Genomic DNA, 26,544 nt, shown 5'->3' with positions numbered 1-26,544 from the left:
CACGTTGTATTTATACTTGACCCTTAGCTCAAACCAGAGCTACAAGTTCACAGATGTTACAGTTTAAATAGAATCACATTTTAGTTTGAGAGAGAAATACCAGAAATCTACAAGTGTCTACAGCAGATGTTGTTTAAACCTCTGATAACCCAATATTTTAGGTGTTACCCTTCATGTCACAGAAGGTTCCACACACAAACAGGCTAAAACATTGAAGTAGTTGAATGTTTGTTTTTACTTTCAATGGTTTAACAAAAGAGAGTTTGTCAACTCGTCTTCTGTCCAAATACATAGAATTAAAGTAAAACCTTCAACAAGTTTTAAATATATGGGCCCCTTTTTCATTTTCAATTTCTGAAAAACACAGGACCAGAGGAAGATAAAAAAAGGCAAAAAGCATAAGAAACAGCACTAATGAGACATTATGACAAAACAGCACAGGTCCCACATTCAAGTCCCATTTATTCCTGCCACCAAAAGTATGTTCCAAAGGTATTCTCATTCACACCCCAGGCACAGCCTGCCTCAAGATATATTATATATTTGAAATGTCTTTAGCACTTTAAATAAATATGGCCAGCAAAATCAAAAGTCTTCTCACCGTCCAGACTAATTATTACGAGTTTGTTCTGTTGATTTTGTATATGATTCATAAAGATGGTCCTATGTCGTCTTGTGTCAGATCTTTGTGGATTCAGTTTGGGAGGATTTGTTCCATTCTTTTGGACATAATTGAGGTGTTTAAACAATAGTCACATTCAGAATAGAAATAGTCTCTATGAGGCACAGTCCAGTCGCTCCTTCCCTTCTTTTGGTCTCAGGGACATGTCTTTAGAGCTTTATACCACTCTGAGGTGTGTCTTTAGAGCTTTCTAACACTGAGGTGTGTCTTTAGAGCTTTATACACTCTGAGGTGTGTCTTTAGAGCTTTATACACTCTGAGGTGTGTCTTTAGAGCTTTATACACTCTGAGGTGTGTCTTTAGAGCTTTATATCACTCTGAGGTGTGTCTTTAGAGCTATATACCGCTCTGAGGTGTGTCTTTAGAGCTTTATACCGCTCTGAGGTGTGTCTTTAGAGCTTTCTAACACTCTGAGGTGTGTCTTTAGAGCTTTATACACTCTGAGGTGTGTCTTTAGAGCTTTATACACTCTGAGGTGTGTCTTTAGAGCTTTATACACTCTGAGGTGTGTCTTTAGAGCTTTATACACTCTGAGGTGTGTCTTTAGAGCTTTATACACTCTGAGGTGTGTCTTTAGAGCTTTATACACTCTGAGGTGTGTCTTTAGAGCTTTATACACTCTGAGGTGTGTCTTTAGAGCTTTATAAACTCTGAGGTGTGTCTTTAGAGCTTTATACACTCTGAGGTGTGTCTTTAGAGCTTTATACACTCTGAGGTGTGTCTTTAGAGCTTTATACACTCTGAGGTGTGTCTTTAGAGCTTTATACACTCTGAGGTGTGTCTTTAGAGCTTTATACACTCTGAGGTGTGTCTTTAGAGCTTTATACACTCTGAGGTGTGTCTTTAGAGCTTTATACACTCTGAGGTGTGTCTTGTTTGGTGACGATCGCATTACTCTGTCTTGTATTGTAATAATGATTCTTTCTGCTTGTTTGCTCAAGTTTCCTCTCAGAACTGCTTTAGAAGCGTTCCAAAGGATGGACGTGGAAGTTTCACCGTCGTCATTTTACTCCTGATAGCTCTTAATCCGTCTTTATTGAAAATATAGAAATGGTCTGTTCTAGAGTAGATTGTATGTTAATTGGGAAAGTTCACATACAATCTACTGGTTTGTATGTGCATTTTTAGAGGCGGTGGTGTGGCAGTGATCTCACACTCAAGCGACTCATGAGCCCGAAAACTAACAATACATTTCACTCATTTAAAGCCTCATGTGTCAATCACGAGTTTGTTCATAGTTATCTACCTCCTGGTCCCTATTCAGAGTTTTTAACAGAGTTTATATCAAACTTAGTGCTAGCCTGTGATAAAATAGTCATAGCTGGAGACTTAAATATCCATGTGAACGTGAGTGATGACCCTCTCAGTAATGCCTTCAGCGCCTTGTTAGACAGCATCGGTTTCACTCAGAATGTAAATAAAGTGACTCACACTCACAAGAACACTCTGGATCTTGTCCTAACGTATGGAAAAGAGATTACTGACCTCATTGTCCTCCCTCAAAACTCTATATTGTCAGATCATTTCATAATTACCTTTCAGTTTATTCTTAAAGATCATCAGCCACAGAATAAAGTTATAACGAAAAGGACAATATCTGAAAAATCTATCTCAAAATTCAAAGAAACATTCAGTGACATGTCATGTGATCATGTCATGTGATCATGTCATGTGCTCCTGCTGAGAACAGCTTTAGTCCAGGGGAAGTGACCGATCTGACCACTTGACCATGAATTCTCTGAAGTCTGCACTTGATGCTGCAGCTCCGTTAAAACAGAAGGTCATTAGGCCAAAGCGCCTCCTCCTGGTACAACCAAGAACTGCACTCACATAAACAAAGAGTTAGATCATGATAGACCCTTTGGCCCCTCCCACACAGAAAGTCTCTAAAAGCAGGAAAAGCTGCTACTGTCCTATCTCTTATTTGACCAGGAGCTCTCATTTAAAGCTCATATAAATCACGTCTGTAAAACAGACTATTTCCATCTGCTTAATATAGATCAAATCAGAAGAATCCGGCCTAAAAGCGATGCTGAAAAACGTCTCCTGCATTTGTAACGACTACATTAGACTGTAACTCCTGCTCACAGCAGGTCCTAAAAGCTCCATAAAAAGCTTTAACTGGTTCAAAATGCCGCAGCAAGATTACTAACAGCAACTAAAAAAAGAGAGCACTTTACGCCGGTGCTGGAGTCTCTTCACTGGCTCCTGTCCAGTTTAGAATCACATTTAAACTCCTCCTCCTGACTTACAAAGCCATAAATGACATGGCCCCTCCCACCTCAAAGATGCTCTAGAACCATCTCATCCAATCAGAGCTCTTCACTCTCTAAATGCTTCTGGTGGTGCCAAGAATCTCTAAAAGCACAGTAGGAGGTAGAGCCTTCTGGTGGTGCCAAGAGTCTCTAAAAGCACAGTAGGAGGTAGAGCCTTCTGGTGGTGACAAGAGTCTCTAAAAGCACAGTAGGAGGTAGAGCCTTCTGGTGGTCCCAAGAGTCTCTAAAAGCACAGTAGGAGGTAGAGTCTTCTGGTGGTCCCAAGAGTCTCTAAAAGCACAGTAGGAGGTAGAACGTTCCTCTTGAAATCTCTTATGGTCAGACCAGTTAGGAACAGAAATATAAACCCACAGTTATGCTGCCCTAGGAGCAACTCTGGGGGAAGTATGGCAGCTTGAGCACTATCCTCTGATAAACACTACTTATTCTAGCAAACAATATTTGATATTTAATTCCACTTGAAAACTGTTCATTGCCTTTTCTTTTTCTCACTCCGAAGACCTGTGGACCCAGATGCTCCTCTCCTGGTGAAGCGGTTTCTACCCTGTATGAACGGTCCTTCATCTGCCTGAAGAACTGGTTCTCTTCCTGAAGAACTGGTTCTCCTCCTGATGAACTGGTTCTCCTCCTGAAGAACTGGTTCTCCTCCTGATGAACTGGTTCTCCTCCAGTGGCTCCAGCTCCTCTGTCTCTCTCTCGTCTGTGAGAGTCAGATCTCTCCTTCATCTGGAACTCCTCCAGGTTTATACTTTTTTTATAGGTTTTTTGTAGTTTTTCCTGCAGAAGGAGGGTCTAAGGACAGAGGATTCTGGGACATCGTCCCTCGCCACCAAAGACATCGCTTAATTAGTTTTTCACTGTTGCCCTGAGAGGCAACTGTTGTTGTGATTTTGGGCGTTACAAAAATAAATTGAGTTGAATTGAAAAAATGGATATACCTGTGTGACCCTGGGTTCATCTCCCTCCAGATGTCAATCCGTACAATATTCTTCAAAATGTATGATTTTTTAAATGTATTGCTCTTGTCTCCAATGTCTCCGAATTTGATATGTCTAGTGTAGGTGTAAGTTTCCAATTGCTGCAACAAATTAGGGTTCCCTCAGAGTGGGTTGTAAACAGGTCTATAATATTAGTTACAAGACAATGACACTAAGCACCAGCTAATAAGTGGCTTCGGAACAACTCTGTGACCCTTCCTGACCGGCCCAGCCAGAGTCCTGACCTAAACCCAATTGAACATCTCTGGAGAAACCTGAAAATGGCTGTCCACCAACGTTCACCATCCAACAAGACGGAACTGGAGAGAATCTGCAAAGAGGAATGTCAGAGGATCCCAAAATCCATGAGTGATACACATCATTCACAAGAAGACTCATGGCTGTACTAGCTCAAAAGGTGCTTCTACTCAATACTGAGCAACAGTGACATGTGGTGAGGTTCAGGGCGAGTGAGGCACCGCCTCTTTCAGAGTCAGATTTACAAACGTGAATGAACCATAAGAGCTCCTTAAACAGTTCGTTCTGGACCAGAAAGAGGAGAAGCTGCAGGAGACTTCATTCATTGCTATACAGTCCCACTAGCTCCGCCCTCAGTCCCACTAGCTCCACCCTCAGTCCCACTAGCTCCGCCCTCAGTCCCACCTGCTCCGCTCTCAGTCCCACTAGCTCCGCCCTCAGTCCCACTAGCTCCGCCCTCAGTCCCACCAGCTCCGCCCTCAGTCCCACCTGCTCCGCCCTCAGTCCCACTAGCTCCGCCCTCAGTCCCACTAGCTCCGCCCCCAGTCCCACTAGCTCCGCCCTCAGTCCCACTAGCTCCTCCCCAGTCCCACTAGCTCCGCCCCTAGCTCCGCCCTCAGTCCCACTAGCTCCGCCCTCAGTCCCACTAGCTCCGCCCCCAGTCCCTCTAGCTCCGCCCCCAGTCCCACTAGCTCCGCCCCCAGTCCCACTAGCTCCGCCCCCAGTCCCACTAGCTCCGCCCTCAGTCCCACTAGCTCCGCCCCCAGTCCCACTAGCTCCGCCCTCAGTCCCACTAGCTCCGCCCCCAGTCCCACTAGCTCCACCCTCAGTCCCACTAGCTCCCCCCTCAGTCCCACTAGCTCCGCCCTCAGTCCCGTTCAGCTCCGGTGCAGCTCTTCCTTTAGTTAGAACCTCTTGCTTTGATTGAAAATCCAGATTTGCGAAACGTTTTAACTTGGAAATGTCCATATTGTCCAGATTCTACATACACAAGAATAAGGAAGAAGAGAGCGCACCTGCCCACACACGAGCACCTGTCAGCACCTGTCCACACACGGCCGGGCTCAGGAGCGCCCTCTTCCATGAGGCACATGCACTGTTGCCTCGCTGAGTGAACTTTTACTGCGGTTTTATAATGAATCTGCCTAAAACACGTTTCAGAAATACATTTCATACATTATCTAGAATATGGAAGCTCAGAGCACATGGTCCGGGTGTTTTGTCTGTGTGTGTGTGTGTGTGTGTGTAGTGTGTGTGGTGTGTGTGTGTGTGGTGTGTGTGGTGTGTGTGGTGTGTGTGGTGTGTGTGTGGTGTGTGTGGTGTGTGTGGTGTGTGTGGTGTGTGTGTGGTGTGTGTGTGGTGTGTGTGTGGTGTGTGTGATGTGATGTGTGTGTGGTGTGTGTGATGTGATGTGTGTGTGGTGTGTGTGGTGTGTGTGGTGTGGGTGTGTGGTGTGTGGTGTGTGGTGTGTGGTGTGTGTGTGTGGTGTGTGGTGTGTGGTGTGTGGTGTGTGTGGTGTGTGGTGTGTGGTGTGTGGTGTGTGGTGTGTGGTGTGTGGTGTGTGGTGTGTGGTGTGTGTGTGTGGTGTGTGTGGTGTGTGGTGTGTGTGTGTGGTGTGTGGTGTGTGGTGTGTGGTGTGTGGTGTGTGGTGTGTGTGTGTGGTGTGTGTGGTGTGTGGTGTGTGGTGTGTGGTGTGTGTGTGTAATATTGATTATATTTTATAATTACGTTTTCCCCCCAAGATTGACAGGTGAGGCACTGCCTCCCCTGAATGCACGTCACTGCTGAGCAAAGGGTCTGAATACTTATGACCCTGTGAGATTGCAGTATTTCTTTAATTTGGAAACATTTCTAAGTTTCTGTTTTTTACTGTCAAGATGGGGTGCTGAGTGAACATTAATGAGGAATAAAATAAACTTTTTGATTTTAGCAAATGGTTGCAATGAAACAAAGAGTGAAACTTTAAATGGGGCCTGAATACTTTCAATGCCCACTGTATATAGTGGTTTTACTAGAGATATACAATAATATAATACTATAATTTACAAAGAGAACTAATTTTGTCTTGACAACAGAATGGTTTAATTTCATATTACATTCACAAGATGTGAAATAATAAGAAGGTTAATTGATTTTCTAAAAAATTAGAACAATCTTGAGCATGAGTTTGTGCAGGTCCAAGAGGACAAACAACAGCAGCTCCTCCTCATGTGTTAAGGGCCCAGTAGGAATTAGATATTGTAATTAAATAATTAGTTTTCTAATAAATATTAGATTTCTGATTTGCAATTTATATTTTAAAATCAAGATTCAGTTGTTCACAATATGAACCCATTCAGGATTAAACTGGGATTAAGTGGTAAATGCTTTTTGTATAAACCAGCCATGTTGCAGACGGCAAGAAAATATTAGATGTTTTTTGTAAATATTAGAATGTTGAGTTTATCTACAGAATATACGGCTGAATGGTGACCAGTCTGAAGTGGCCCTCAGAAGCCCCCCCTCTGCAGAGCCATGTCTGTGGGGGCCATGTCTGTGGGGGCCATGTCAGTGGGGGCCATGTCTGTGGGGGCCATGTCTGTGGGGGCCATGTCTGTGGGGGCCATGTCAGTGGGGGCCATGTCAGTGGGGGCCATGTCAGTGGGGGCCATGTCTGTGGGGGCCATGTCTGTGGGGGCCATGTCAGTGGGGGCCATGTCTGTGGGGGCCATGTCTGTGGGGGCCATGTCTGTGGGGGCCATGTCAGTGGGGGCCATGTCTGTGGGGGCCATGTCTGTGGGGGCCATGTCAGTGGGGGCCATGTCTGTGGGGGCCATGTCTGTGGGGGCCATGTCTGTGGGGGCCATTTCAGTGGGGGCCATTTCAGTGGGGGCCATTTCAGTGGGGGCCATTTCAGACTCATGTCCTGGAGCTGACGTGACCAACCGGTTTATTTCAGTCCGACTTATGCAGTTTCTCCTCTGGTCAGTATCAGGCAGATCATCTCTGCACGTGCTCTAAATGACCTGCCCAGAATCTTAAACTAATGGGTTTAAAACAAATACATTTTGAAGAAAACCAATGAAATGAAGGGATTTGATAAGAGTTGAATTTAAAAACAGTATTAAAAGATATGACTGGATTTAAAGTTCTGGATCAGATGAGCAGAAAGAAGTTTCTGAGGCTTCTGAGGATCATTCTGACCTTTACATTCACACCTTTACTTCAAGTCTACTTCACACAAACAGATTTGATTTTGAAATTATAAAGGGAAAAAATGTATAAAATGTGCATAGAAAAGTATAGGGTGGAATGGGCAAGTTTGAATGGAATGGGCATGGGGAAGTCAATGTTGTTTCAAATGTTTGGACCTTATAAACTTTTTTTTTTAAATGTGTGCTTAAGTGATACCAAAGGTCAAAATGTTTTTTGAGACCATATTTTCCAATGTGTTAATGTTCACAGTTAGACACACAAATATGTTCTCAAACACATCCCCCCCGACTCAACACCAACACATCCAGACCATTCAAGCCCCGATCACACATGTCACTGTTAAACAGCGGAGGAAATAGAACAGGAGCTTCACAATAACCTCCATAGAAATGGGAGGGGCCAATTCATGAACACTGTCATATTATTCTATTTTCAACCCAGAAGCTTAGTTTGAGATGGGATTTCATGATATCAAATTATCAGTTTTATTTTTTAAAGGATATTTTTACCCATAGGCTTTATTAGACAGGACAGCTGAGCATGAAATGGGGATGAGAGAGAAGGGAGGACATACAGTAAACTGTCGGGGTTGGGATCTGAACTCACAACACTGCGGTCGGCTGCACATGGAGCCTGGCACATGTGCTGCCACCTTAACTACTTGACCACCGGGCACTCACGATATCCCATTATATAATGTCTATATTAAAGCAGGCTGAAAGAGTCAGTTCATAATTGAGATGGGAGAGGCCAGAGATCTGATATTGAGATCTATATTCTATTCTATTTTAAGTGTACACAAACCATCCCCATGAGAGTCAGAGCGTTAAACTTGTGTTAATGTTGAGGTGTTGTTTTGGGACTAAAAAATTAGTTTAGAGTGCATTATTTAGTACTAACTTATTTTAGTTTAATCTTTACTAGTCTAGTAAATTAAGCCAAATAATGTAAACATTTCACTTAACTTGTTATAAAATATTACTATCTGGTCCCACGTAGGTATGAGGAGGATTTGTGGTGTATGTGGTGGAGTCTGTGGCGGAGTCTGTGGCGGAGTCTGTGGCGGAGTCTGTGGTGGAGTCTGTGGTGGAGTCTGTGGCGGAGTCTGTGGCGGAGTCTGTGGCGGAGTCTGTGGTGGAGTCTGTGGTGGAGTCTGTGGTGGAGTCTGGGGTGGAGTCTGGGGTGGAGTCTGCGGTGGAGTCTGTGGTAGAGTCTGTGGTGGAGTCTGTGGCGGAGTCTGTGGTGGAGTCTGTGGCGGAGTCTGTGGCGGAGTCTGTGGCGGAGTCTGTGGCGGAGTCTGTGGCGGAGTCTGCGGCGGAGTCTGTGGCGGAGTCTGCGGCGGAGTCTGTGGTGGAGTCTGTGGCGGAGTCTGTGGTGGAGTCTGTGGCGGAGTCTGTGGCGGAGTCTGTGGTGGAGTCTGTGGTGGAGTCTGTGGTAGAGTCTGGGGTGGAGTCTGGGGTGGAGTCTGTGGTGGAGTCTGTGGTGGAGTCTGTGGTGGAGTCTGTGGTAGAGTCTGGGGTGGAGTCTGGGGTGGAGTCTGTGGTGGAGTCTGTGGTGGAGTCTGCGGTGGAGTCTGCGGTGGAGTCTGCGGTGGAGTCTGTGGCGGAGTCTGTGGTGGAGTCTGTGGTGGAGTCTGTGGCGGAGTCTGTGGTGGAGTCTGTGGCGGAGTCTGTGGCGGAGTCTGTGGCGGAGTCTGTGGCGGAGTCTGTGGCGGAGTCTGCGGCGGAGTCTGTGGTGGAGTCTGTGGCGGAGTCTGTGGTGGAGTCTGTGGCGGAGTCTGTGGCGGAGTCTGTGGTGGAGTCTGTGGTGGAGTCTGTGGTAGAGTCTGGGGTGGAGTCTGGGGTGGAGTCTGTGGTGGAGTCTGTGGTGGAGTCTGTGGTGGAGTCTGTGGTAGAGTCTGGGGTGGAGTCTGGGGTGGAGTCTGTGGTGGAGTCTGCGGTGGAGTCTGCGGTGGAGTCTGTGGCGGAGTCTGTGGTGGAGTTTGTGGACACTGACCCGTTGATCATGCTGAGCAGCCCCTCCACCATGTGGCCCAGGTAGGACACTTGGGCACTCTCGTCAGGGAAGATGGGCCCGTGCATGGAGGCCAGCTGGGCCAGGCACTGCAGCGAGTCCTGGGCCATGTCCGAGTCTTCACGGACTTTTTTATGCACCTGTGAACACACCAGGACGAGAGAGAACCTGAGAACCTGCTGCACACGAGAGAGAACCTGAGAACCTGCTGCACACGAGAGAGAACCTGAGAACCTGCTTCACACGAGAGAGAACCTGAGAACCTGCTGCACACGAGAGAGAACCTGAGAACCTGCTTCACACGAGAGAGAGCCTGAGAACCTGCTGCACACGAGAGAGAACCTGAGAACCTGCTGCACACGAGAGAGAACCTGAGAACCTGCTTCACACGAGAGAGAACCTGAGAACCTGCTTCACACGAGAGAGAACCTGCTGCACACGAGAGAGAACCTGAGAATCTGCTGCACACGAGAGAGAACCTGAGAATCTGCTGCACACGAGAGAGAACCTGAGAACCTGCTTCACACGAGAGAGAACCTGAGAACCTGCTTCACACGAGAGAGAACCTGAGAACCTGCTGCACACGAGAGAGAACCTGAGAATCTGCTGCACATGAGAGAGAACCTGAGAACCTGCTTCACACGAGAGAGAACCTGAGAACCTGCTTCACACGAGAGAGAACCTGAGAACCTGCTGCAGACGAGAGAGAACCTGAGAACCTGCTGCACACGAGAGAGAACCTGAGAACCTGCTGCACATGAGAACCTGAGAACCTGCTTCACACGAGAGAACCTGAGAACCTGCTGCACACGAGAGAGAACCTGAGAACCTGCTGCACACGAGAGAGAACCTGAGAACCTGCTTCACACGAGAGAGAACCTGAGAACCTGCTTCATACGAGAGAGAACCTGAGAACCTGCTGCACACGAGAGAGAACCTGAGAACCTGCTGCACACGAGAGGGAACCTGAGAACCTGCTTCACACGAGAGAGAACCTGAGAACCTGCTTCACACGAGAGAGAACCTGAGAACCTGCTTCACACGAGAGAGAACCTGAGAACCTGCTGCACACGAGAGAGAACCTGAGAACCTGCTGCACACGAGAGAGAACCTGAGAACCTGCTGCACACGAGAGAGAACCTGAGAACCTGCTGCACACGAGAGAGAACCTGAGAACCTGCTGCACACGAGAGAGAACCTGAGAACCTGCTGCACACGAGAGAGAACCTGAGAACCTGCTGCAGACGAGAGAGAACCTGAGAACCTGCTGCACACGAGAGAGAACCTGAGAACCTGCTGCACATGAGAACCTGAGAACCTGCTGCACACGAGAGAGAACCTGAGAACCTGCTTCATACGAGAGAGAACCTGAGAACCTGCTTCACACGAGAGAGAACCTGAGAACCTGCTTCACACGAGAGAGAACCTGAGAACCTGCTGCACACGAGAGAGAACCTGAGAACCTGCTGCACACGAGAGAGAACCTGAGAACCTGCTGCACACGAGAGAGAACCTGAGAACCTGCTGCACACGAGAGAGAACCTGAGAACCTGCTGCAGACGAGAGAGAACCTGAGAACCTGCTGCACACGAGAGAGAACCTGAGAACCTGCTGCACACGAGAGAGAACCTGAGAACCTGCTTCACACGAGAGAGAACCTGAGAACCTGCTTCACACGAGAGAGAACCTGCTGCACACGAGAGAGAACCTGAGAATCTGCTGCACACGAGAGAGAACCTGAGAACCTGCTTCACACGAGAGAGAACCTGAGAACCTGCTGCACACGAGAGAGAACCTGAGAACCTGCTGCACACGAGAGAGAACCTGAGAACCTGCTTCACACGAGAGAACCTGAGAACCTGCTGCACACGAGAGAGAACCTGAGAACCTGCTGCACACGAGAGAGAACCTGAGAACCTGCTTCACACGAGAGAACCTGAGAACCTGCTGCACACGAGAGAGAACCTGAGAACCTGCTGCACACGAGAGAGAACCTGAGAACCTGCTGCACACGAGAGAGAACCTGAGAACCTGCTTCACACGAGAGAACCTGAGAACCTGCTGCACACGAGAGAGAACCTGAGAACCTGCTTCACACGAGAGAACCTGAGAACCTGCTGCACACGAGAGAGAACCTGAGAACCTGCTGCACACGAGAGAGAACCTGAGAACCTGCTGCACACGAGAGAGAACCTGAGAACCTGCTTCACACGAGAGAGAACCTGAGAACCTGCTGCACACGAGAGAGAACCTGAGAACCTGCTGCACACGAGAGGAAACCTGAGAACCTGCTTCACACGAGAGAGAACCTGAGAACCTGCTTCACACGAGAGAGAACCTGAGAACCTGCTTCACACGAGAGAGAACCTGAGAACCTGCTGCACACGAGAGAGAACCTGAGAACCTGCTGCACACGAGAGAGAACCTGAGAACCTGCTGCACACGAGAGAGAACCTGAGAACCTGCTGCACACGAGAGAGAACCTGAGAACCTGCTGCAGACGAGAGAGAACCTGAGAACCTGCTGCACACGAGAGAGAACCTGAGAACCTGCTGCACACGAGAGAGAACCTGAGAACCTGCTTCACACGAGAGAGAACCTGAGAACCTGCTTCACACGAGAGAGAACCTGAGAACCTGCTGCACACGAGAGAGAACCTGAGAACCTGCTGCACACGAGAGAGAACCTGAGAACCTGCTTCACACGAGAGAACCTGAGAACCTGCTGCACACGAGAGAGAACCTGAGAACCTGCTGCACACGAGAGAGAACCTGAGAACCTGCTGCACACGAGAGAGAACCTGAGAACCTGCTTCACACGAGAGAACCTGAGAACCTGCTGCACACGAGAGAGAACCTGAGAACCTGCTTCACACGAGAGAGAACATGGCTGTTGTAAACAAACCGGAAAGAAGGAAAGCTGATGAGAACAGAGGATTCAAGGAAGATGTCCAGGACGCGAATATTTTTTTCGTAGTTGAGTTGGGAACTCAGCCAATCAGAAGGCGAGCAGTTTCTGGGTGGGAGTTGACTTAAAATCTGGTCTCCTCCCAGAAGATCGCAGCGCCACAGAACCTGAACAAGTGAATTAACTAAATAGAGAATGACAATGGACATGCTAGCCAGTGTTTGACCATAAAATAAATAACCATAACCCCTAAACCTAACCCCTAACGCTAAGTTTTTGTAGTAGTTAGTAGATGAAGGGGGGGGGGAAATTAAACTTAATTAAACTAGAGGTGGGAGCAGGAGTCGAACTCAGGATCTCGAGGGTCGTAGACCACGCCTTTTACCACTGGGCCAACAGAGATGAATATTGACTGCGCGAGACGATAAGTTACATCACATTGATCTGGGCCGCCAATGGGAGTAGACCAGATTTAGGTCAATGCCCACCTTCAACGCCCACATAGAAGCTGCTCGCCTTCTGATTGGCTGAGATATCTGCCCTGTTCCCAACTCAACTATGAAAAAAATATTTGCGTCCAGGACATGGACCAGAGATGAATTGTGTGATCGATATGGAACATGCAACTCCGTTCTGCAGCATGTGAACTCCGTTCTGCAGCATGTGAACTCCGTTCTGCAGCATGTGAACTCCGTTCTGCAGCATGTGAACTCCGTTCTGCAGCATGTGAACTCCGTTCTGCAGCATGTGAACTCCGTTCTGCAGCATGTGAACTCCGTTCTGCAGCATGTGAACTCCGTTCTGCAGCATGTGAACTCTGTTCTGCAGCATGTGAACTCTGTTCTGCAGCATGTGAACTCTGTTCTGCAGCATGTGAACTCTGTTCTGCAGCATGTGAACTCCGTTCTGCAGCATGTGAACTCCGTTCTGCAGCATGTGAACTCCGTTCTGCAGCATGTGAACTCCGTTCTGCAGCATGTGAACTCATGTGACATGGAGGGATAGAAGAGGATTGTATTGTTATTGAGGTTTGAAGAGGACTGCGCTTTTGATTTTTTTGAATCCTCAAAATCTGATTTCTTAATTGTATTTCTATATTTTCATCAATGCAACAAAAATTGCAAAAAATATATATATATGTCGCACTGGAGTATAAGTCGGATTTTTGGGGGACATTTATTTGATTTCAAGACCAAGACGAAGAACAGATATTTATTCATGAAAAGCATTTTTAGAAACGAGGTGAAAAGCTCCATGAGGCACAGACAGAACTGTGGTAAGTGTCCGGTATATTAACGTCACATATTAACAGTTATTCAGATGACTATAGTCTAGAGTGCCCTCTTGTGGTCGTCAGTGTAAAAATAATCAACACGTGAAATGCGGTTACCAGGGTGAAAATAACGAATATCATATATAAGTCGCTCTGGAGTATAAGTCGCTCTGGAGTATAAGTCGCTCTGGAGTATAAGTCGCTCTGGAGTATAAGTCGCTCTGGAGTATAAGTCACTCTGGAGTATAAGTCACTCTGGAGTATAAGTCGCACCCCGGCAAAAACTATGAAAAAAGGTACGAATTATAGTCCGAAAAATACGTATCAGTATTTTTTGTCAGCCTACTTAAATGAAACATTGTGTGTAATGTCATCAGAAGTGGTCTTTTCTTTGGGTCCGTGTGTAAGTGAATAGAGTGTGAGGTGGAAGTGCTGATGAAGGTTTTAGAAGAGCAAGCGAGCGCTTTCCTGACCGGCTTGAGGGTGAGGGTCAGACGAGTACTTACAGCCTATGAACAACCTTCTCCAAGAATAAGATGGTTCACTTGAGCCAGAGCCCAGAGTCCAAGCTCCTCAGCTGGAGACTGTGGTCCAGTTCACAGCCATCGCTCCAAACCATTCCATTTTCTGCAGTTAGGGCCATTCGAAACTAATTACAAAATATGTTGATTTAGAGGATACCGAGCCTGTATTCTCCACAATCTTCTTTGTCTACATGAAAATGACAATTACAGTTATGGACTAATCTGATAGAGCCAGCATTTCCACGTGGCCAGAGAAAAGCAGTGATGTGGTTGAGGTCTTTAAGCAGTCAATTCACAGAGTACAAGAAGGGGCCACTTCAGGTATTCTCCTTTTAAATCCACACCCTCTGGTACAGGAGGTCTCCACTGCCTGGTGAGCGATGGTCAGTTGGCCTGTCCGATGGGTTCTTTACTCCATATTTTGCCAAAAAAGTCACTCAGAAAGGACACTTGTGGGAGCAGGAACGGGTGAGGGATCCATTGGCGGAGCAAGACCAAAGAGGCACGTTGCTACGAAAAAGCAGCTGGCCAATGCTGATATCACCTCAGATATGTCAGTGTGACTATAGTTAGAGGGCGGTGGGCCAGGGCGGGGCGGCAGGGCACGTGTACCTTTAAACATCTCAACTATGTGTGGTTCTCCTGCTGCGTAGGCCCACTCACACACAGGCTGTACAGGATGACATCTATGAAATGTTATTTTCCGATTTAAGACTGAACAAACACGCGCACACGTGGAACGCGGAGAACACACACGCACAGCACACACGCACCACGCACGCACACACACAAACGCACACGCACGCACACACACAAACGCACACGCACGCACACACACAAACGCACACACGCGCACACACACGCGCACGCACACACACACGCGCACGCACGCACCAACACACACACGCGCACACACACACACACGCGCGCACGCACGCACCAACACACACACGCGCACACACACACACACACGCACGCACCAACACGCGCACGCACCAACACACACACGCGCACACACACACGCACGCACCAACACGCGCACACACAAACGCACGCACGCGCACACACACACGCGCGCACACACACACACACACACGCACGCACCAACACACACACACACGCACACACGCACGCACCAACACACACACACACGCACACACGCACGCACCAACACACACACGCACACACGCACGCACCAACACACACACGCGGAGCACAAACACACGCGTTAAAATGTACCTGTACATGTCTTGGTTGAGGTTCAAGTATTGTAGAAAACAGGAATGGACATTAAAAAGATGTTTCCGTCTCTTTGGGAGTTAATTTTTAATCATCTTGATGATTTTGGATATCTCCGAAACAATAACTGTGATATTAATATCACGATATATCTCCCATCTCTACTCAGCTTTAATTATACGTCTGTGTCCAAGGATCAAACCCCAACATAAGAGTAATTTAAAGAAGCATATCAGGGTGAAGGATGAGCCATGGCAGTCACCACAGCTGCCCGGGGACAAAGGGCCCGGCTGACAGACTGAGGAGCAGGCGGGGGCCCCTCCACGTGGGGCAAGTCTGTGGCAGCTGAGCTGGCCAATACCAAACACACCAGCTACTAGAAATACCAGAGACGATGTCGGCCCAATCCCCATTCAGTACTTGCTTAAATGAGCCTCTACTTCAGGGGTGGGCAAACTGCGGCCCGCGGGCCACATGTGGCCTGTTTGTCTTTATAATCCGGCCCGCCAAACATGGCAAGTAATATTTAAAAAAAATTTAAATATTAAAATAATTTTTCTTTTTTGCCCTCAGGCATCTGTCTGCACTTGTATCCTTCATAAATATGACGTGAAAGGAATTAAATAATATATTCAAATAGCCTATATTTGACAGAAAAGTGATATTTTATTTGATGTTTGATATTTCTTTTCCACACCAATGATGGCGGGCCGGTCCTCCGCTACTCGTCTGGATTCAAATATGGCCCTCAGAGGAAACTAGTTGAAACTAGTGACAAACCTATTGAATACAAACAGCTCAAGAAAAGACTAGATGATGATGCTACAAATGCGCCTCCTTCTGACAGAAATATACTGTTTTTCAAATAAAAACCTTTGAAAGGCTGATTTTATCATTAAATCTTAATTACCCTTGATTCAGTTTTGGTTTAGTCCCTGTTAAGTTTTGACAGTTTCACCAATAAAGGCATTTACATTTTTGTGTAAAAAGGATATAAATAGTGCAAAATCATTAATCATTTCAACCCATTTACAATATCCTGCAGCCTTAATATATATGGTATGTCAGCTGTATTTTACAACAGAAGGTTTGTTACAGTGTACAAAGCATAATGGAGATGTAAGATGAATACAGTAGGTAGTAGAGTGTGAGGAGGTACTCACGGTGAAGAAGAGGTCCATGATGCGCGTGTCCAGCAGCGCCTCTCTCCAGGACTCGCTGGGTTTGAGCGTCACATTCTGCGTGGCCTCGAACATAGCGATGTAGTGTCGGCCCAGTGCGGAGCAGCGGGTTAAGGCCAACAGCAGCATGTCACAGTGTTAGAGCTGTCAGCGATGTGAGGAGCTCCGGTCAGCAGCAGATGCTCTGGTGCCAGAGCCAGCTGCTCCTGGAGAGACTCCTCCACATCTCAATCCCTCCCTTTCTCCCTGCGAGCCTTTGCTCTGTCCAGGCAAGACCAAGAGACTCTAGACTCCAAGCTCAGAAACAGACTGTCCCAACATGCATGTACTCTTGACAATTCCCATTTTATACATTTATGTTTGGAGCAGACTAATCACAATAATCAAAGCTGGGGTACATGACTTCTTGTAAATGGGCACTTTTTGTGTTATGGTAGAAGAAGCTCTAAAGTAAGGGATGACACCAGCGCTCTGGCTGTGCTTGGGCGCTCTGCCCGAAATTGTGCCTTCTGAAAAAAAGATCTTCTCAAGCCATGAACGCTCCTTAAAATGAATACATTTGAATCAGTGTAATGCCTCATTCATCCAGGAAAGATATGATTCTTCAAGATCTTTTTCTATAGTAGTAAAAAGAAGGGTATAATTTTTCATAATATATTATATGTATATGATTTTCTTAACATTTTGGAGATCTACATCTAAATATCCATTTGCCATTTAAAAGGATAGATCTTTCCATTGGGCCAATTGTTCCAAGTAAAAAGGAAAGAAAAGGGGGGACCAAGCACAGCCATGTCTCAACCCTCTTTCCAGAGTCAGTGGGTCTGTCAGGTTACCATAGATTTTAATTTTTGAGGTTGGACCATTGTTAAGAGCTGCAATATTTTTAATAATTAAGCAGTCTTATTTGAAATTTGTTTAGCACTATAAATAAATAAGTCAAGCTGCAGAATCAAAAGCTTTCTCAGCGTCCAAACTAATTATTACAGCTTGGTTCTGGTGTTTTTATAAAGGATTAATTGTGTAAGGATCGTTATCTTGGATTTGTTTATTAGTAAATCCTGTCAGATCTTTGTGGATTCAGTTTGGGAGGATTTGTTCCATTCTTTTGGACATAATTGAGGTGAATAAACGATAGTCACATTCAGGATAGAAATAGGTCTATATGAGGCACAGTCCAGTCGCTCCTTCCCTTCTTTAGGTATTAAAGATGTGGTGACTTCTTTCAGTTGTGGTGAAGAAAGAGCTCTCCATTTACCGGTCAATCTACATTCCTGCCCTCACCTATGGTCATGAGCTATGGGTAATGACCGAAAGGACAAGATTGCAGATGGAAATGAGTTGCCTTAGAGATAGGGTGAGGACTCACGCGTGAGGCTGTCGGAGTAGAACCGCTTCTGGAGGAAGTTTCTGTGGTGAGGGAAGTCCCGGATAAGCGGAAGAAAATGGATGGATGGATGGCTCCTCTCGCCTTGGACAGTTGTTAATAGCACAGGCATAAGTGTGTCTTTTAGAGCTTTATACCACTTTGAGGTGAAGCCATTACTCCCGGAGATGTCTTCTTCCTTTTGTCTCTTGATTGAACCCTGTACCATTTTTTCAGCTCGGGTAAACCGGTAAATTGAGGGTGTCCAGAAAATTATTTATTTAATCTTCTTTTTCTCCTGAGATATTAGAAAAAAAGTTTTTTTATAGAAGGCTTCAAGTTACAATAAAATGTGCTGTTGTTTGGGTAAGATTGCGTTATTCTGCCTGTTAATTGTTTTAAAAACTTGAAAATTTTACATTTCATTTAAAATGTTACCTCCTTGGGAATGTTTCATAGCTTGCAAGCTATAAAACATTCCCAAGGATGTAAAACTTAAAATAAAATTATTATTTTTAATTCAAATACTAGGGGCCCATGTTTGTGCACTCTAAATGAGGACTGGACATAGACTGACTTAGACAAGTGGCTACATGTGGTCAGATGCTTTTAAATGGCATCACCTGCTGCCACTCTGACCTCTCCACTGAGAGCGTAGGGGCCAAAGCACACAACAGCGAGTCGTGTCGGCACAGAGCCACATCAATCATGACAACAGTTTGTTTAGTGACAAGAGCTCCGACATGTTCCCTCTCCCAGCCACAGAGCTGGTCCCTACTTCACTCACAAGGACCACAACCTCAGGACTTGGATGCAAAGCCTTATATTCCAATAAGAGAAACATATTAATATAATCAAAAAATCAAAAAATGTAGATTAAAAAAAAAAACTCTTTCTGCGGGTGGTCTCTATTTCTCCCCCTTCAAGCTCGGGTCCTCCCCCAGAGGCCCCTGGGAGCTTGAGGGTTCTTCAGTATCTTAGTTGGTCCTACACTCTTCTGGACCGAGATGTCTGATGCTTTTCCTGGATCTGCTCAAGTCATTCCTCCAGTTTGAGGGTCATTCCTCCAGTTTGAGGGTCATTCCTCCAGTTTGAGGGTCATTCCTCCAGTTTGAGGGTCATTCCTCCAGTTTGAGGGTCATTCCTCCAGTTTGAGGGTCATTCCTCCAGTTTGAGGGTCATTCCTCCAGTTTGAGGGTCATTCCTCCAGTTTCCTCCAACTGCTCCAGTCACTACAGCACCACTGATACCTTCACGCTCCAGACCTTCTCCAGCTCCTCTCTGAGGCCTTGGGATTTCTCTAGTTTCTCATGTTCCTTTTTCTGGATGTTTCCATCCCATGAACTGCAATGTCCACCACCAGGGCTTTCCTCTGACCTTGAGACCACCAGGGCTTTCCTCTGACCTTGAGACCACCAGGGCTTTCCTCTGACCCTTGAGACCACCAGGGCTTTCCTCTGACCTTGAGACCACCAGGGCTTTCCTCTGACCCTTGAGACCACCAGGGCTTTCCTCTGACCCTTGAGACCACCACGGCTTTCCTCTGACCCTTGAGACCACCAGGGCTTTCCTCTGACCCTTGAGACCACCAGGGCTTTCCTCTGACCCTTGAGACCACCAGGGCTTTCCTCTGACCCTTGAGACCACCAGGGCTTTCCTCTGACCTTGAGACCACCACGGCTTTCCTCGGACCCTTGAGACCACCACTATGTCCGGTTGGTTCTCCATCACCATTCAGTCTGTATCTGGAAGTCCCAGAGGACCTTGGCTCGGTCGTTCTCCATCTTTGGAGGTGTTTCCACTTTGTCCTTGGGGTCTCCAGCTCGTGCTCTGCACAGATGTTTCTTACACTATGTCAGCTCCTGGTGATGGAGCTCCATGTGTGCTGTCCCTGCAGCATCTGCACCTGCAGTTATGTGTGGGATGGTCTCAGGGGCCCCTTTGCACAGCTACACCTTGGGTCTTGGTCTTGGGTCTTGTCTGGTGTGGTAGATCTGGGCCTCTGTCCTTCAGACCGGCTCTTTCTAACCATCGGTAGGATTTTGTGATATCAGCCACTTCAGTTATGTTCCGATGGTACATCCCATGTAGGGGCGTGTCCTCCCATGTAGGGGCGTGTCCTCACATATAGGGGCGTGTCCTCTCATGTAGCGGCGTGTCCTCCCGTGTAGGGGCGTGTCCTCCCGTGTAGGGGCGTGTCCTCCCGTGTAGGGGCGTGTCCTCCCGTGTAGGGGCGTGTCGTCCCATGTAGAGGCGTGTCCTCCCATGTAGGGTCGTGTCTTCCCATGTAGGGGCGTGTCCTCCCATGTAGGGGCGTGTCGTCCCATGTAGAGGCGTGTCCTCCCATGTAGAGGCGTGTCCTCCCATGTAGAGGCGTGTCCTCCCATGTAGGGGCGTAACCTCCCATGTAGGGGCGTAACCTCCCATGTAGGGGCGTGCCCTCCCATGTAGGGGCGTGCCCTCCCATGTAGGGGCGTGCCCTCCCATGTAGGGGCGTGTCCTCCCATGTAGGGGCGTGTCCTCTCATGTTGGTCCCTCCAGCACCTCATCATCCTCTGTCCCTCATTGTCTGAGACATTCTCTGAGCACGTCCTCTGTAGGAGCCTTGTCCTTGATGTACTTATGGATCTTGGACGTTTCGTCCTGGACAGTGGCTCTCACGCTCACTAGTCCCGCCTCCTTTCTTACGGCTAGTGTACAGTCTCAGGGTGCTAGTGTACAGTCTCAGGGTGCTAGTGTACAGTCTCAGGGTGCTAGTGTACAGTCTCAGGGTGCTAGTGTACAGACTCAGGGTGCTAGTGTACAGTCTCAGGGTGCTAGTGTACAGTCTCAGGGTGCTAGTGTACAGTCTCAGGGTGCTAGTGTACGGTCTCAGGGTGCTAGTGTACGGTCTCAGGGTGCTAGTGTACAGTCTCAGGGTGCTAGTGTACAGTCTCAGGGTGCTAGTGTACAGTCTCAGGGTGCTAGTGTACAGTCTCAGGGTGCTAGTGTACAGTCTCAGGGTGCTAGTGTACAGTCTCAGGGTGCTAGTGTACGGTCTCAGGGTGCTAGTGTACAGTCTCAGGGTGCTAGTGTACAGTCTCAGGGTGCTAGTGTACAGTCTCAGGGTGCTAGTGTACAGTCTCAGGGTGCTAGTGTACGGTCTCAGGGTGCTAGTGTACAGTCTCAGGGTGCTAGTGTACAGTCTCAGGGTGCTAGTGTACAGTCTCAGGGTGCTAGTGTACAGTCTCAGGGTGCTAGTGTACAGTCTCAGGGTGCTAGTGTACAGTCTCAGGGTGCTAGTGTACAGTCTCAGGGTGCTAGTGTACGGTCTCAGGGTGCTAGTGTACAGTCTCAGGGTGCTAGTGTACAGTCTCAGGGTGCTAGTGTACAGTCTCAGGGTGCTAGTGTACAGTCTCAGGGTGCTAGTGTACAGTCTCAGGGTGCTAGTGTACAGTCTCAGGGTGCTAGTGTACAGTCTCAGGTGCTGGATTTGGGGTGGAACCCTCCATGATCAGGAGCTTTCGTGTCTTAACATCTGTGGTCTGTATCTCCTCCTTTGGCCAACTGAACCGACCGTCTGAACCCCCTCAATAAAATAAAATACATATATCGTGTATAGGTGGAGCCCGTAGTGACCGGAGCCCTTGGCGCAGTGACCCCCAAACTGGAGGAATGGCTCGAGCAGATCCAGAAAAAACATCAAACATCTCGGTCCAGAAAAGAGCAGGAACAGCAAAGATACTGAAGAAGTTTTGAGGGTTCAATTTTGTTCATTGACAAAGGCAATAAACCTATTCTGATTCTGAATCTTCTCTACTTCTCTGAGCAGAAAAGATTTGGAGAAGGAACCTAAGGCAGATGCTCAGCGAAAGGATCCAGGAAAACAACCTCAGAATTGATCAACTGAAAGACAGAACAGAAACTTTACAGAAGAAATTAACCAGCATACTCTCTGAAGAAGCCTTCAAGAGAGTGTTAGATTTTACACAGACAGCACAAGAAGCACAGGAAGAGCAAAGAACGCCGAATCAAGAAGTTTAACATCCTCTTGGATAAAAGAACGCAGGTAAGGACCAGCAGGACAGTAGGACAGAGACAGACCGATTGGAGACCCGAAAAAACAATTGGATTAAGAACCTATCAGACCGCGTCCAGAAAAGGACGTTCTCTAAAGGTCTAAACTTTTCTACCACCTGTAAACACATCTCTACAGAAGACTACATCACAGCCACAGAAACAGCCTGAGGAACAACAAAATGACAGAATGGGAGGCTGCAGACCTGAGGCTACGAGTCACAGTCCAGATAACTACAACTGTTTCCTACAATGTAAAAGATAAACTTGATTTTCTAATATTGCATCTTCAAAACAACATTCATGATTATATTTAATTTGATATATATTGCCCACATCTACTCGTTGCCTTAAATAACCAACAATGCTCCTCATCACTGTGAGTCCTGTGGGCCACAAAGCAGAGCATTAACAGCTTCTCACGTTTCCTTTCCTTATTATCGGCTCCAGGGCCATGTCTGCGCAGCCTTAAGGCGGGCGGGGCGCTTTGTCAAGGCGTGTGCTGCGGTTTAACGGCTCTGTCCATCCCCAAGTCCGCTCCTTAGTCGCAACATGTGAAATAACAAACCAGGAATGCCCCCTAAGGCAGTCTGCAGACCTACACTACCAACTTCTTGTCATCAATATTCCTTTATTAAGTTAACACAATTATGTATCACTTCTAGAAGCCAATAGAGTCCACCACGCTCCAGACGCCAGGGTGATTTTTATTGCTATGTATAGGTGGTATAGCTATGTTATAGCCAGAGTTCGCCAGAGTTCGTTTCAGGACTGCAGAGGCACAGAGCGGGGGAAGGCAAGATGATCAAATCCTCAATCATTTATATTATTTATACCATTACATATCCATAGGAAGGCTTCAAAGATACGTGTGTGCATTTTAAAAGCAAAACAATTCATAAACAAACTAAATGTTGGCTGGTAATGTCAAAATAAAATCATTCAGAATGGTTTACATTTCATACACGAGAGTTTTGAATCCTTCATCTATTAAATTAATGAAGGATTTCCCGATTAAAATCTTGTTTTTCTGTACGCTCAAGTTGGTGTCTAGTTTTGATACTAGTTCTAGTATCAATAAGCTTCATCTGTATGAATGAAATACTTTCTGCAGATGAAATGAATGATCCTGGGTCGACTGTCCGATAGTGGCACGTGTGAACGCTGCGAGGAGGCTCCGCTCTCGGGGCAGGAGATGGTGCACCCAGCTGTCCCGCTGCGTGTCCCGCTGCGTGTCCCGCTGCGTGTCCCGCTGCGTGTCCCGCTGCGTGTCCCGCTGCGTGTCCCGCTGCGTGTCCCGCTGCGTGTCCCGCTGCGTGTCCCGCTGCGTGTCCCGCTGCGTGTCCCGCTGCGTGTCCCGCTGCGTGTCCCGCTGCGTGTCCCGCTGCGTGTCCCGCTGCGTGTCCCGCTGCATGCTACTGGTGTTGGCTTCAGTTTACAGTCCCTTCACCTTTAAACAAACTGCTTATTACATACTTGGAGCGGGACACTGTGATGTTGAGACGCTCAGGTACACTTTTTAGGGAGATGCCGATCATTATTGACAAGTTTCTGCAGGGTTTCTGCAGGGTTTCTGCAGGGCTGGACAATTCAAATTTAAGACCTTTTCAAGACTTTTTAAGATTTAAGACCACCAAAAGTAAGAATTAACACCTACTCACAAGTCATAACCTAAGGTATTTTACAATGCTGGTTATGTGCCTGGGGTACTCCAACAAGGTCAAATTGTATGATTTAGAATATGTTTCTAAGATGCAAATGTATTTAACTGAAGAGCAGGAAAAAAATGTGCAGCATTTAACGCTTATTCCATCCACAATAGACGACTTCCGGTTATGACAGGAGTATAGACACACACAGGGGGAGCACTGACTCACCTTCCACCTGCGGGGGAGCACTGACTCCACCTGCGGGGGGAGCACTGACTCACCCTCCACCTGCAGGGGGAGCGGGGGGAGCACTGACTCACCCTCCACCTGCGGGGGGAACACTGACTCACCCTCCACCTGCGGGGGGAGCACTGACTCACCCTCCACCTGCGGGGGGAACACTGACTCACCCTCCACCTGCGGGGGGAGCACTGACTCACCCTCCACCTGCGGGGGGAACACTGACTCACCCTCCACCTGCGGGGGGAACACTGACTCACCCTCCACCTGCGGGGGGAGCACTGACTCACCCTCCACCTGCGGGGGGAGCACTGACTCACCCTCCACCTGCGGGGGGAGCACTGATTCCACTGACTTCCTGATGGAGGCAGTGTGTGCGGTTGGGGAAGAATGTCTCAGACACTCGGACTACCAGCACAGGAGCTCCACAGGGCTGTGTACTTTCTCCCCTGCTCTTCTCCCTGTACACAAACCAAAGCCAAGCTGACAGCGGAGATGATGGTGCAGTTCTACACGGCCATCATTGAGTCCATCCTCACCTCCTCCATCACCATGTGGTACGCTGGAGCCACAGCCAGGGACAAACAGAGACTACAGCATATTGTGTGCTCTGCTGAGAAGGTGAGCGGCTGCAGACTTCATCTCTGCAGGACCTGTACGTCTCCAGGACTCTGGGACGTGAGGGTCCAATCACAGCCGACCCTTTTCCAGAACCAGACCAGAACCTCCTCCACTAGAACAGTTTCTTTCCCTCGGCCGTTGGACTCATGAACACTTCTCAAACACTGTCACTTTAACTATGATTGAACTAATCAATCAATCAATCAATCAATCAATCACTGCACTGTTCACTTTCTTCACTACATCTGTAAAGTTAACTAACTTTTTAGTACATAATAAGCCTATTTATTTAATGCATGCGTCAATTGATTTTATAAATGTTCTTTTATCATTGTTCCTTTTTTATATTGCACCTAATCACCAAAGCAAGTTCCTGTGTTTGTGAATTTTAGTCATTGGCAATAAACCTTTTCCAATTCTTATTTGCATTCTGAGAAGAGAAAAATAAAAGATCAGGAGCTGAAATAACAGTGTTGGAAAATCAAGGTGCAATCAATTAAATAAATCTTACCAGGTTCAGCTCAGAGTGGTACAAAGCCCCTAAAGAGACACTTTTGCTTTCAACAACTTAGAACTGGACAAAACTGACCCGTCCTAGTTGGAAATATCTCTAATATAATACAAGAAGGGAAGGACTGATTGGACAAACAGACACAACATAATCACATAATATCACATGGACCAGGTAAGTATGAAAGAAACTCCCCTGCTAAAGTACTTTTTTTTTTTTTTTAATTAACCGAAATAAAACACTTAAATTAATAATGATTGTGAGTTCTTAATACATTTAATAAATGAACTGTATATTGAATTAAATATACAAACTAATAAGGTTTATACCAATATGAGCTTGGATATGTGTGCAGCTCACCAGTAGTTTATTGAATCAAATGAAATGGAAGGATTAAATGTGGTGTGAAAAGTACATTTAAGGCACAAGTGGAGATTCCTCCACTTCGTCACCCACTGAGGCAACTGCTGGTGTGATTTTGGGCCTTACAAAAATAAATTGAATTGAACTGTTGCAAGCCACTGTAGATGTGAAGGATATGAATACAGCTTATACAGCTAGCAAACTGGAACAATAAACAAGCTAAAAGTGTGTCATTCTGCGTGACGCAGCTTCAGTGTTAAAGCCCTGGTCTTCGCCTGCAGACTTATACATTTACTCCTACTACAATCCCAAAGCCTTTCTCGGTGTAACAAAAGTTACAATTTCACTACTTTTAGTGGTATTGATTGTGAATAATTGTAAAATCACAACTACTCCAGACAAATGTTTGTTTAAAAAAAGAAACGCTCTGATCATTTTGTTCACAAGCTGAAATGTGAGGCAAAGACAATGCAATGCATAATTACTATGATTAAAGTTCCTTGCTGCATCCAAAAATATAGTACTTCATTTCAATAGGATTACATTCCCTAGAGCCCATTCTGATCCCAAGCTATACGAGTGTGGCACAGGCTGCGGGGTCGGGGGTCCTAAAGGCAGTCTATAAACTATCCATGTGTGTCTATGAGCACAGACACACAGAGCGGCACGAGCCACGAGCCAGGCATTCTCCAGGGAGCCACTCACAACCCAGCCTTTGAAAGTGATCTCCTCTCACACTGGAGCCACCATAAGCCACACGCCCAACCAAAGCTTTACACAACAATGTGAGCAACTGTCCCAGGACATGTGCCAGTAATCCACAGGTCCTCCACAGGTCATCCACAGGTCCTCCACAGGTCCTCCACAGGTCCTCCACAGGTCCTCCACAAGTCAGGTAGTACCAGCCCATAATATACTCAAGTCATCTGTGTAACGCTCAAAACCACAGCAGCAGTTTCCTCGAGGGCGACAGTGAAAAACAGATTCAACAATGTTCATAAAGACTTGTCCCATCATCCCGTGTCCTTAGACAAATGTCCCAGCATCCCCTGTCCTTAGACAAACGTCCCAGCATCCCCCGTCCTTAGACAAACGTCCCAGCATCCCCCGTCCTTAGACAAATGTCCCAGGATCCCGTGTCCTTAAGGCTGGGGCCCCATAAAGCACACTATAAAAATCAGGTCACGGTGAAAAGCACCTGAAAATGAATTCC

The 26,544-nt window shown here is 47.0% G+C and overlaps 1 protein-coding gene across 1 annotated transcript in view; it reads right to left on the bottom strand.

Moving 5' to 3' along the window:
• The window catches only part of xpo4 (exportin 4), a 62,194-nt gene that overhangs the window by 15,106 nt on the left and 20,544 nt on the right, over positions 1-26,544 (bottom strand). Inside the window, 2 exon segments of the mRNA XM_072444164.1 lie at positions 9,384-9,541; positions 16,508-16,620. Of these exon segments, the coding sequence (XP_072300265.1) occupies positions 9,384-9,541; positions 16,508-16,620 (271 nt within the window).

Source organism: Eucyclogobius newberryi, unplaced genomic scaffold, assembly GCF_026437365.1.
Source record: "Eucyclogobius newberryi isolate DKJ021-1_F unplaced genomic scaffold, fEucNew1.0.hap1 SCAF_14, whole genome shotgun sequence".
In the NCBI taxonomy this organism is placed as follows: domain Eukaryota; kingdom Metazoa; phylum Chordata; class Actinopteri; order Gobiiformes; family Gobiidae; genus Eucyclogobius; species Eucyclogobius newberryi.
Note: the sequence above shows the minus strand (reverse complement) of the source record. Positions and strands in the feature narration are given on the sequence as shown.